This window comes from Schistocerca americana, chromosome 8, assembly GCF_021461395.2.
Source record: "Schistocerca americana isolate TAMUIC-IGC-003095 chromosome 8, iqSchAmer2.1, whole genome shotgun sequence".
In the NCBI taxonomy this organism is placed as follows: domain Eukaryota; kingdom Metazoa; phylum Arthropoda; class Insecta; order Orthoptera; family Acrididae; genus Schistocerca; species Schistocerca americana.
The window spans coordinates 133,513,871-133,527,135 of NC_060126.1; the positions used below are offsets into that span (position 1 = coordinate 133,513,871).

General features: G+C 39.8%; 1 protein-coding gene across 1 annotated transcript in view; it reads left to right on the plus strand.

Annotated features, from left to right (window-relative positions):
* LOC124545625 overlaps window positions 1-13,265 on the plus strand; it is a 409,511-nt gene that overhangs the window by 272,676 nt on the left and 123,570 nt on the right. Inside the window, exons 21-22 of the mRNA XM_047124572.1 lie at window positions 3,861-3,924; window positions 6,623-6,744. Of these exons, the coding sequence (XP_046980528.1) occupies window positions 3,861-3,924; window positions 6,623-6,744 (186 nt within the window). The remainder of the gene's footprint in view (window positions 1-3,860; window positions 3,925-6,622; window positions 6,745-13,265) is intronic.

Genomic DNA, 13,265 nt, shown 5'->3' on the forward strand with positions numbered 1-13,265 from the left:
TGCTGCTTTTTATGATGCTGTGGTCTTTTCTTCCCTGGCTACTCCCTGGGAGGAGGACCAGGCTCGATGGCTTGGGATGAAACCTTTTCCCCCTACCTGGTCTGCACCAGGACTGGCGGGGATGCTTTCACCACCACCAACTGATTATTTTTCATGGAAATTATGAAGGACAAGTTTGGCAAAGTAGACCTGTGGAGTTAAGATGCAGTCAGGTCCGCTGTTGATCAAAATTTATTCTGCCACCCAAAATACGGCCCTTCCTGTCTTTGACCACTTTGGCAACAATGTGGCATCTATTACTCCATACCAACCTCTGATGACTTGATGGGTGGTGACCCAGCAGCGTGACCAGCATTGGCCTGTTCACCTCCCATTTGGAATCCCGTTCCCTGCTTATCCAGTAGAATTGTAATTGATACTACCACCATCTTCCAAGGTTGCAATTCCTTATTTCCTTTTACTCCACAATTTGTATTGTTCTCCAGGAATCTCATTTTACTTATTCAACTTGGACCCTGCTGCCACAGTTTGGACTCTCTGTCTCCCTCCTGACAGGCTATCTATGCCCACAGCCCTAACTGCCCTCATTCAGCAACTCTTCCCTCCTGCTTGCTCCTCCGTGGGGATTTTCATGCCCATCACCTCTTTTGCGTCAGTGCTTTTTCATCTATTCAGGTCCTCCTCAGAGACCAGTTTCTTGTGGGCCATGACCTGTACCATCTTAGTGATGGTGCCCGTACCTATTTTAGTGCTACTTGTGGCAGTTTCTTTGCCATTCATCTTTCGCTCTCTTCCCCTCACCTTCCACTTCATTACAATGGTTGCTGCACGATGACCTCTGCAATAGTGGCTACTATCATTTAATTCTCTCATTCTGTTCCCACTTCCTGATGACCAGGTTACCTTTCTGGGCTTTCCATTGTGCTGATTGGCATCACGCTGTGTTGCCCACTCTTTATCAGGTTGTATTGATGAAGTTGTCTGTGCCATATCCGATATGATTATTCACACTGCTTGCATTGCTGTCCCAAACTCGATGTACCGCTTAAACTGCCAGTCATAGTGATCACCGTCTCTGATTGCCATCAAGCCTTACAATGCATTAGCAGCATCTGTCCTCTGCCGGTCTTATTACCTTTAAATGCCTTTTCACCAAAGCCTGTTATTTAATCAAGCAGAGAAAGTGTGTGTGTTGTGAATGTTTTGCCTCCTCCTTAGATTTTTCTGTCCCTTCGCCACAGTTGTGGACTATGCTCTGCACCCTCCAAGGTGGCCAACAGCCATCTTCCATCCATCCTGGACATTGCCCTCCCAGATAGCCTTTGTATGAACCTTTTACCGAATGGGAGCTGCTTCTGATCATCTCCTCTTTCCCTGTGATTCAGCCCTGGCTTTGATTCCATCCATAAAAACCAATTGCTTCAACACCTCAATCCACCACAACAACAGTATCTCCATTAGGCATTTAAACATTTTTGGCTCCAAGGTGTTTTCCCCTCTCAGTGGAGAGACAATATTGTGGTTCCTTTCTTGAAGCCCAGTAAGGATCCATCATACTTGATGTTTACCACCCAGTCTGTCTGACTAATGTCCCCTGCAAGTTATTTGACCAGATGGTGGCTCGTCAGCTTGGGTCCCAAATGATGGGACCTTTAGTCTCCTTGGCATTGTGGTTTTTGGAGGGATGGCCTCTGATCAATCATCTGCTGTGGTTGGAAACAGCGCTTTGGCAGGCCTTGTCACAGTTTTCTTTGCTCTTCATAAGGTCTATGACACGGCATGCTACCATTACATCTTACTATACTCCATAAGTTGTGTCTTTTTATTTGTCAGTTCCTGTCCCACCAGTTGTTCTGAGTTTGGGTTTGCACCATTCTCAGCTCTCAATGGACGCAGGAGAATGCCATTCCACAGGTTCTGTATTAAGTGTCCTTCTACTCATCACTGTTAATGGACTTGTGGCTTCCCCTGCATATGTGTATGATTTCTGTATGTGGGCTACTTCCCACTCAGTAGCCTCTGCGAAGCAGCAGTTACAGGATGGCAGTGGGCTCGCTTCTGCATGGTCTCTCTCACACAGTTTTCAATTCTGCTCCTGTAAATCACCAGCAGTGCATTTCTGTCTCTGTACTAAGGTCCATCCTGATCCAGATCTCTACCTTGATGCCCAAGACCAGACCATAGTCCCCCATTTCTGTATCTCGAGTCTTATTTTTGACAACAAGCTTTGCCTTCCAAAGATTGGGTGTCTGCCTAAACCCAGTGTCCTCAGCTTCCTTGCTTACACCTCTTGAGGTGTGAATCGTTCAACTCTTTTCTGCCTTTATTGGGCCTTACGACCGTCCCATTTGGACTATGGTTATCAAGTTTAAGACTCAGCTGTCCTTTACACACTGCTTCTTTTGGACTCGGTCCATCATCGTGGTTTCTGTTTGGCTATCAGTGTCTCTCGCACTGGCCCTGTCGATAGTATTCCAGTTGATATTGCGATCCCTCCTTGTGGTTTGGCTATCCCAGCTCCTGGTTATTTGTGTCTTTGATATCTGGTCTTCCCATGCTCACCCCTTGTGCGTGGATTTGTGGCATCATGTCAGATCCCTTTTCGCTAAGTTTTGGGCCAATTCTTTGCCGCCCCCCCTCCCCCCCCCCCCACTCTCTCCCACACTCCCTGACCTGCCCATCTAATAAACTTATGTGATTAAGGAGACTCCTGTTACATGACGCTCCTCCCTCTGCTTCTCCAAATGGGAATCTACAATCATTTGCTACTTTATTTTCAAAGATTCAGGTTGACCCACGTTGTTTCTTTTTAAATACACTATAATGAGCCAACCCCCTATGTAGTTGCGGGGACTCCCTCACAATGATCCACATGTCGCTGGACAGGTTTGGCCCTTCGCACTAAATGTGCTCTCCCACTTTCTTGGTCCTGAGTGTTAATGGATGGCGCTTGCATCTTGGTCCCGAGTGTTAATGGCTAACACTTGCATGGTTACATTCGTCCTCAGTTTTCTATGCGAAAGTGGTTTGTCTTCCCAGTGTAAGCACCTGAATTTCTTTCTGGAGGCGGAGTCCCTCAGTTAGCATTGACATTGCTTTGAGAGGCCTTTGGTCTTGCCTCCATGTCCCATGTGTTTTGTCTAGTCTTTTGTGCTATCCCTGTTTGTTCTGACATTTTCCCCTAGTGTTGTCCCCATTGTGTCATGATCATGGTATGATGTTGGGATTGGGATGGATTATGTAGTGCGTCTGGGGTGGCCCCCTCTTCTCGTCCCTTTCCCCCTCCTTTTCTTTACTTTTCCTACCATCCTGACATTCCTTCTGCTGCCCTGATGTTCCTTCTGCTTCTTTGTTTGCTCGTTTTTCTTTCCCATGGACTGGACTGTGTTGTTGGTGTTGTTCTTCCCTTAACTTCTGCCAGATTGGATTGTGGGACATATGACCACTGTTCGGCTCACCCCCCCCTCCACCACCAACACACACCAGTCCACCAACCAACTGAATGTGGGTGGGAGAAAACACCAGACTTGGCAAAAAAAACCACCAAATTCAGCAAAAAATTACACTGACTTTCGCAAAAAAATACACTGAATCAAAAAAAAAAAAAAAAAAAAAAAAAAAATTACAAAAATAATGACGACTCTTGGAAATAATAAAACTGAATTTGGCAAAAATAAATTGAATTTGACACAAAACCACACCATATTTGGTAAAAACAGTGAATTTGGCAAAGAATTACAGTTGAATAAAACAAAAAAAGATAATACTGACTTTGTCCACAAAATAAAATGATTTTTTCCTGTCCCTAGCCATGTGTTATTTAATATCTTTTGTTCATTTTCTGTATTGTTTCTTTTTAGAGAGGTGATCCATATATTCAGTACACTCTGAAAGAGGAAGAAGAATTGGACAAAGAGATAAAAGGTATGCTAAAACGTTGTCATACACATGAAAGTAAGAAAAAGTTGTTGTTGTACTAGCTTCTTTAATATTACTCAGTTACATTTATATTATTTGATGGCATATTTCTTGCTACTTAAGTTGCAAAGGAAATGCACCATATACAACAACAAAACACTGTGCTCATACACGCGTCTGCCAACAGCAAAATGTGTCAAAGGCTTCAGGACGACTGTGATGTATCTTAAGTGTAACACACACAAAATAGATCAACATTATTTGTGAAAGCTTAGCTTCTCTTGCAGCTTATTAATCTTAGAGACCAATATTATATGTAAAAGCTTTTATTTTCTTGTAGCAATACTATGTATATTAATTTAAACCATTTCCTTTTCCTATTTGTGTGTTCGCGCTACTTAACAGTGATGTTTCTATTGACTGACTACATCACGTGTCCTATGCTCTGAATATCCCCCGTCATCGGCTGGTGAGATCACTTGACATGAGCTACAACTGGCTTACAAAAGCGCATTGCGGTCTTGATTTCAATCCTTCAGAAAGTAACATGCAGTGTTTGGTGGAATTCTAATTTATACTTTCGTAATACGAAAAATGCAGTGTACATGTTGCTGCACATCAGACATATTTCCAAAACGTGTTTTTTCCCCCCGGGTTTTGTTTTCTAAAGTGCCGGTAAATTCCACGCTGATGTATAAAACCACAACCATTGAAAGGATTGATAAGTTTTACGGTTTCGAGAAAAAGTATACTGTTACTTAACATGGAAAAAATGTGTTTTCGTCCAGGTGAAATGGTATTATTAAGTGGGAAAATCCAGGAATTTTTTTTCCTCGGCCCCGTGTACACCCTGAACCCTGCAGCTCATGTTCGTCCCATCAGTGCATTGCTGGTGCCAGTTGACTCCATTGTTGCCAGATAGAGATAGGTTTCCCACGGCATTGAATATATGGCCATTTGTAAGACTGGCAGAAATTTTAAATCAAACATTGGACAATTTATATTAATTTTGAATATAAAGTGCATCCAAATTTTAGAGGCAATTTTTCAAGGAAAAAAGTGTGTCTTTTAGTCCGTAAAATACAGTAATTCAGTAGAGTGAGTGTTCATCTGACCAGAGTGTCCAATTCAGTGTAGTGAGTGTCCATCAGAGACAAGGTATCATCAGGAGTACCCCAGGGAGGTGCTCTTATTCTCTATATCCATAAATGATCTGAGGGTTAGGGTGAGCAGCAGTCTGCAGCTGTTTGCTGATGAGGCTGTTGGGTACGGGAAGGTGTCATCATTGAGTGACTGCGGGTGGATACAAAATGACTTAGACAAAATTTCTAGTTGGCATGATGAATGGCAGCTAGCTCTAAACACAGAAAAATGTAAGTTAATGCAGATGAGTAGGAAAAACAATCCCATAATGTTTGAATAGAGCATTAGTTGTGTGTTGCTTGACACAGTTATGACAATCAAATATGTAGACAAAACAGTATGAAAAGACGCTAGTACATAAGAATTGTAGGGAGCTGATTGGTCAACTTCAGTATATTGGTGGACTTTTAGGAAAATGTGTTTGGTCTGTAAAAAAAAACGCATATAGGACACTAGTGTGACCCATTCTTGTGCACTGCTCAAGTGCTTGGGATATTCCCCTGTTCTTGTGCACTGCTCAAGTGTTTGGGATATCACCTAAGTCGTATTGAAGGAAGACATCAAAGAAATTCAGAAGTGGGTTACTAGATTTTTTACTTATAGGGCCAGTCAAAATGCAAGTATTATGGAGATACTTCAGGAACTGTTATTATGGAGATACTTCAGGAACTGTAATGGGGGCCCCTGGAGGGAAGGTGACATTCTTTTTGAGGAACATTATAAAGAAAATTTAGAAAAACAGAATTTGAAGCTGACTGTAGAATGATTCTACTGCTGCCAACATACATTTCGCACAAGGACCATGAAGATAAGAGGAATTAAGGCTCTCATGGAAGCATATAGATGATTGTTTTCCCAAGCTGTGTTTATGAGTGGATTGAGAAAGGAAATGACTAGTAGAGGTACAAGGTAACCACCACCACACACCATAAGGTGGCTTGCGAAGTATGGACAGGATTATTGCCTATGCTTTCACCTATCACCAAATCATCCAGGCCCCTGTAATAATTGGGAGACCCCCTTAAGTTTGGAAGGAATGTACCTGTTCCATGAATTGTTTCATGTGGTAACCACCCTCCTTAGCTGTGGTGCTTTGAAGTGGTGAACATCAGGACTAGTTACACTATATGCAATGTTGGCAATATTTCTTTATTTTTCTTATTTTTAATCAACAGAAAACTAAAGACTTAGGACATGTGATACTTGTGTACAGTCTTCCTTTGCCTGGTCTTCTTCCAGTCAAACTGTAAGCATAGTTGTAAAGTATCAGAAATGCTGTTGGCTGGAGAGTATCGTATCTTTTTCTGCTTTCAGAGATATTCTACCTTCCCATATCATTATTGGTGCGGAACAGCCCAGTTCAAAAGCTGACTGTTCTTTCTCTTGTTTGCAAGTGTAGTTTTGCCAACTCTGCCAACTTGCAGGACAGGGAATCAGATTGGGAGATGACAGATAGAGATACAGATAACTCACACAATATGACATTTGAGGAAATTAAATTTGAACATTTAATAACTGCATTTTCTTTTGAATATGATCTATTTCTTAAAATTATGTGCAGATGATCGTGAAGCAGTAACAGAGGACTTTGAGCCTACCCATCGTTCCACAGCTCGTAAGAGCACTTCTCAGATAACAGCCCAGTATCCACGTTTATCATCTTCAGTAAAAGCTCCAAAAAGGGTAAGTCTGGCATCTTTTCTAACACAAGTACAATAAAAGATACTCCAGCTGTAGTACTGTAATTAAATTACAGTGGTGTAAATTTATTTATTTATTTTTTACTATTGTATTGCTGTAAATTCCAAAAGTGAAGTAATTGGTTAGGAAGCACATACAAATTGTGTGGTTTTGGATGACTTTGCTATTTAATCCTTTACTTTTAGCTTGGTTGAACTCTTCCCATTTGTAAGTTTATGGAACAGAGAGGTATCTTTTTCTACGCATGCTTGCTGCCCTCTGCAAAAGTAACATTTTTTGTCTTTCTCCATTTTCAGTGTATTATAAGTATTGTTAATGTAAAATAAAACTGTTCCAGAAAATATTTACAGCAATTTGCCGCATATAAGATTCTCTCCAAAACGATACAGAACAGAATAGAAGGTCATCTTGACCAACTGATTGGGGAATATCAACCTGATTTCTGAAAGGGCCATTCTTGCCCAGAACAGATCTTTAATCTGAGGAAAAACATCAGGTACAAAAAAACTGGAGGAAATAACTACATGGTTGTGTTTGTTGATTTTCAGAAGGCATATGACTCCATTGACCGACAGGCATTACTGCATATTTTGGAAGGGCTTGGGGTAGATGATACATCAAGAAAGCTGATCAGACAAACTCTCACTAACACAGTGTCAAAAGTAAAATTTGTGGGTGAGATATCAGAACCCTTTACAATCAGAACAGGCATAAGACAAGGAGATGGACTATCCCCACACCTTTTTAACTGCATCTTGGAAAAGGTCATTCGAGAGTGGAGAAAGTTGTTAGCCCAAGAAGAAACAAATGAAGAGCGGTTCAGACTTGGTCCTAAGAACAAATGGGTGTACATTGAATGCTTGGCCTTTGCGGATGATCTGGCCATTTTTGATAATAACATAGTCAGCAGTCAACAAGATCAATAGGCTGTCAGAAATTGCTGAAAAAGTCCGACTCCAGATCTCTATTCAAAAGACAAAATATATGACGAACATCTGTGATGGACATGAATGGCTGATCACCAATCTTGGAGATATCAGACGAGTTAAGAATTTCAGGTATCTCGGTGAAGTCATCCAGGAGAATGGATTAGAAGAAGCAGCAATTAATGCCAGGATGAGGAAGTTAGACCAAGCATACCAACTGACAAAGAATACCTGTAACAAAAAGTCTATGAGTATAGGGGCCAAGTTCCAACATTATTATATAGTTGTCAAACCTGAGGGCTTATATGCGTCCGAAACTTTGATCATGAATAGACTCTGGGTCAAGCTGAGTGGCTGGAAAGGCAAGAGCATAGGATATTAAGGAAAATCCTAGGTAATAGATAGGTTGATGGACAATGGCGAATGAGAGCAAATGAGGACTTGTACAGTGAGACAGAACCTGTCACAGCATCCATTAAGAAGAGACGATTGTTATTTTACGTCATCTCATGAGGATTGGCTGTGACCGACTAACTAAAAGAATATGGAGTTTCAGCCAATCTAAGAAAACAAGGTCAAGATGGTTTGAAGAATGTGAAAAAGAGCTTTGGCAGATTGCTATCTCAGAAAGAGAAATTCCTGACAGGAATAAATTTAGAAGATTGGTGAACATGTACCAAGGTTTTAAAATGGCATCAATGTCCAAAAGACAGAGAGGACCATTATCCGAAGAGCATAAACAGGCACTTCCTGCTGGGCTCATAAGATACTGGCAGGAAGTCAAAGCTGGAACAAGAACAAGACCTAGACACTAAAATGAATTTGGTTGTTACCACACATTCCATAGAGGCTCAACTTGTTAATAATAAATTACAACAAGATTGCTGTGCAATTCATCCCTGGTAATGAACAACACAGAAGATGCTGGAAATGGCCATGATTTTATCACTAACAAGGCAACATTCCCAAGTATAAATAAACTATCTTGGTGAAACTTGGCAGGTTTGTAGAGGGACCAGAGTAAAGTCATACATATTATTTTGTTTGTGCCCAGTTCCACTTTTAAGGATTACAACATGCCTCAAAAGATAATTTGACATATTATGTTTTATAAAAATTGATATTTAATTAACGTTCTAGATTACTCTGTAGTCAACTTTTGTAGTAATTTGAAATTTTATGGTATACCCCACCACCACTAATTAATTTTGAAAATGAAGACGTTTGACAACATAAATTAAAGAAGTTTTCAAGCCACATACATCCACGTGTAATAAAGGTGGTTTCTGAAATACCATTCATGGGGAAAAAGAAGAGCTGTACACAGTGTGCTGTCAAAGAATTTTCAGCATACCCAATTAAAATATCTAAATATTGATTATTATTATAATTATTTATTTTACTTATATTTGTTTTCTGTTTTAAATTGTTATTTTCCATTTTATTTATGTATTTATTTTTCCCTCCTTCATATGTAGGGTTCGTTAATTGAAAGTAATATGTGACTTATTATTATGCAAAATTATTGCAGAATTTGATAATGTGTAAAAAAAAAAAAAGCTTAAAACATGACGTGTTTTTTTACACCATGCACGTAACGTGAGTGTAAATTCTTCGCATAGTATACATGATGGAGAACACAATATGATACAAAATTCAGCAGGATTTCAGAATATCGTCGGTGATACTGTACATATTGTGATTTGTATCATACTTATTTCAGTACATTGGTAAGCCTTGGCAAAGAGAACTGATTATGTACTAGTGACTGCAGCTTGATTATATTGTATTTAAAGTGGAGACTGACATCATAAACATTTATCAGAACTAAATCTGAAATTGTTCTCACAAACAATGGAAAGGACAGTTTGGAATATTAACAATTATGGAAAGGATAGATTGCTACTCATCGTAAAGATGAAACATTGAGTTGCAGATAGACACAACAAAAAGACTGTTACACATTGAGTTTTCAGCCAAAGCCTTCATCAGAAAAGAAAAAAAAAAAACACACACACACACATTCATTCACACAAGCAAGCACACGTCATGCACAAATGACCGCTGTCTCTGGCTGCTCAGGCCAGACTGAATCTGAAATGTGTCAAACAGGAGCAACGATCGGTTGTGGAGCAGGGAAGGGGAGGTATAGGAGGGTACGGGTGGGGAAGAGGAAACAGTGCTGCCTGACGGAACGTGCAGGGACTAGAGGTGGCAGTCGAGGCTACCTTATGCAGTGTTAGAAGGCCATGGGGGAGGAAAGGAAGAGAAAAGAAGTGAATGGGAGGGAAAGAAGAAGAAAAAGGGAAAATACAGGTGGGTGCATTGGCTGAGAGCAGTGCACTATGAAGGTGAATGGACCTCAATTGGGAGATAATAGGATGGAGGGGGTGGAAACTGTTGGGTGTAGGATGTTGGTATAGCAGGTTAACATAGGTTGAAGCCGGGGTAATTTCGGGAGCAGAGAATGTTTTGCAAGGATAACTCCCATCTGCATGTTGTGCAACAGGGTGGTCCACTTTGCTCTTGGCCACAGTTTCTCAGTTGCCATTTATACTGGTGGATAACTGGTTGGTAATCATACCAAAATGAGATTCACTCCAAATCCCAACCCCTTGCCACAGGGATGATATTCTCGGAAAAGACCCACGTGCAAGACCTGCCCAATCCACTCACCCAGCAAACCCTATTCCAGTCCTGTCACAGACTTATCATATTGCATGAGATTCTGAGCCATCTGTGAAAGCAGCCTTGTGTTGTACCAGTTCTGCTGCAACCATTGCTCAGCTTTTTATGTTGGTATGACAACCAACCAGCTGTCCACTAGGATGAATAGCCACTGGCAAACTGTGACCAAGAGCAAAGAGGACACCCCTGTAGCACAGCATGTACCGAACATAACATGTTTGAGTTCGGTGCCTGTTTCACAAGCCGAGCCATCTGTATCCTCTCCTCCACCACCAGCTTTTCTGAACTGAGCAGATGAGAGTTATCCTTACAATACATTCTCTGCTCCCAAAACCAACCCTGGCTCAACCTACAATAACCTGCTGTCCTCACACACTCCATCCCCTTGGTTTCTGCACCTTCTGTCCTATCACCTCACCCCAACTCACTCCCGTAAGCCCTGGTGTGCTTTGCTCTTTGCCAATGGTGCACCCATAATATTTTCCCCTTTTCTGCTTATCTCCTTTCCACTCCCTTCTTCCCACGCCCCACATTCCTGCACCCCACTCCCACAGTCTCCCAACACTGTGCCAGGTAGCCTTGTTTGCCACCTCTAGTCCCCTGTACATTCCACAAGACAGCACTGTTTCCTCTTGCCGCACCCGTACCCTGCTATCCCTCCCCCTTCCCTGCTCCACTATTGATTATTACTACTGTTCAATGCACTTTAGTTTCAGTGTGGCCCGAGGAGCAGCCAGAGGTAGCAGTCGTGTGTGAAGTGTGGATGCATGTGTGTTTGCTTGTGTGAAAGCATATGTGTCTTTTTCTTTTCTGATGAAGGCTTTGTCCGAAATCTTAATGTGTAACAGTCTTTTTGTTGTGTTTGTCTGCAACTCAGTGTGTCATTTTTACAGTGAGTAGCAGTCTATCTTTTCGTAATTATTGATCTTCCCACAAAGTTCTTCCAGCATCAAAGGTCATCTGAGTTCTGTGGCTGTAACTGTGCCCTTGAGCATTTTGAGATGATCAGATGGATAAGTTTCTTGTCCTCAGGTGCAATGCTCAAAACAATTTTTACACACTGACCACCTGTCTTTTTATAGTTTTAAAAGAAAATAATGATTACTTTGGACTGAGAATTCGAAAATCTCTTTTTAAAGTTCCCAAATGACCTTGTGACATTATCAAAATCTGGTAAACTAACATTTGCCCTTGTGAGGAGATCTTTGAGAGAAGTTTTATTTCCCAGAGTGGGAGAAAAATCTGTATTACTGTTATGTTCTTGAGGTGGTCAATGTGAAATAACCATTTTGAGCATTGTACCTGAGGAGAAGGAACTTGTTCACTTGGCTCGGCAGGACAGGTACAGCAATTGGACATATGTGGCATTCAATGTTTTGCTTACAAACCTACTGAAATATACCTGATACAAATCAGGATATTTAGAATCGCCCATGACAGTTTGAAATCCTGCAGAATTTTGTTTTATATTATGTTCTCTGTCATGTATGTTATCTGAAGAAATTTCATTCATTTTATGTGCATGCTGTAAAAAATATGTTTTAAGCATTTTTTACAGATTATTATTATTGTAATGATTTTATATCATAATAGTGAGTTACTTATTATTTTCAGTGAATGAAAAACAAATATGTGAATCACAAAAAGTAAAATAAATAATTAGAATAATAATAAATGTTTAGATTTTGATTAGGTATGTTGAAAATATTCTGACAACACATCGTGTACAGCTTATTTTCCAAAAATGGTATTTCAGAAATTAGCTTTAGTATACATGGATGTATTAGGTCGAGAGCTTCTTTCATTTATGTTGTAACAGAAGTTTCCATTTTTCAAAATTAGTTAGTGGTGGTGAAGTTTTTTGCAAAATTCCAAATTATTACAAAAGTTGATTAAGAGTTATCAAAAATGTTATGTACCAACTTTTATATGAGAAACATTTTTATATGTCATCATGTCGAAGATATTCCCTCTAAACGTAATATGCCAAATTACCATTTGGAGTGTGTTTCCCCACTTTTAAGTGAAATTGGACACAAACAAAAAAATACATATTGCATTATTTTGCCCCTCTACACACTAGCCAAGTTTCATCAAGATGTAATGAAAACTACACAGGTTACTTATTTTTTATGCTTAGCACAATGTGTTTTGAGAACTTATTGTCATTTTTGAGTGCATTTGTGTACATGAGTGTGTTTGGTGATGTTTGCATGAGTGTTTCTGCCCCTCTTGTGTCTTTTTTAAGTTACACTGGAAGTGGAAAATCACACAAAATAAATGTTTGAGTGTTTATAAATGCTAATGTTAGAGACAGTATTTTTGTTTTTCTAGTTTCAGGTATTGTGCCTCCTCCATTATACAGAATATCACATACACACAGCTTTTTGTTTACAAAGTATGTCTTCACAAAGAGTTTATATACAGTCACAGTTGTTACATTCTTTTTGGATTACATTATCTATGTGTATAAGGTTGTAAATTATGAAATGTATTTTTGCCGCTGTTGACTACTAAATTATTGATTACTTTCTTCCTAATGAGGAAATGTACATATTTATGAAAGTTGTTACAGTTGTCATATGCAGGAGAAACATTTGAAGAAATGGGTAACAGAAGAACTTGAATTTTTGTACACCACAAAAAGCAAAGAGAAAAAATTATCAATGACAAACTAGATACTGAATCAGTTAATTTTTTAAAATGTTTCTTCTGCATATGATAACTGTAACAATTTAAATAATGAAAACTGCGTGAGTTACTTATTTTTTGATTCTTAAACACTGTAACAACTCGATGTACAAACTCTTTGAGAAGCCATAGTGTCATATCATCTTTGTAGCATGTTTTCTAAACAAACAGTGTAAATGATGATTTGCCTGTGTGTGA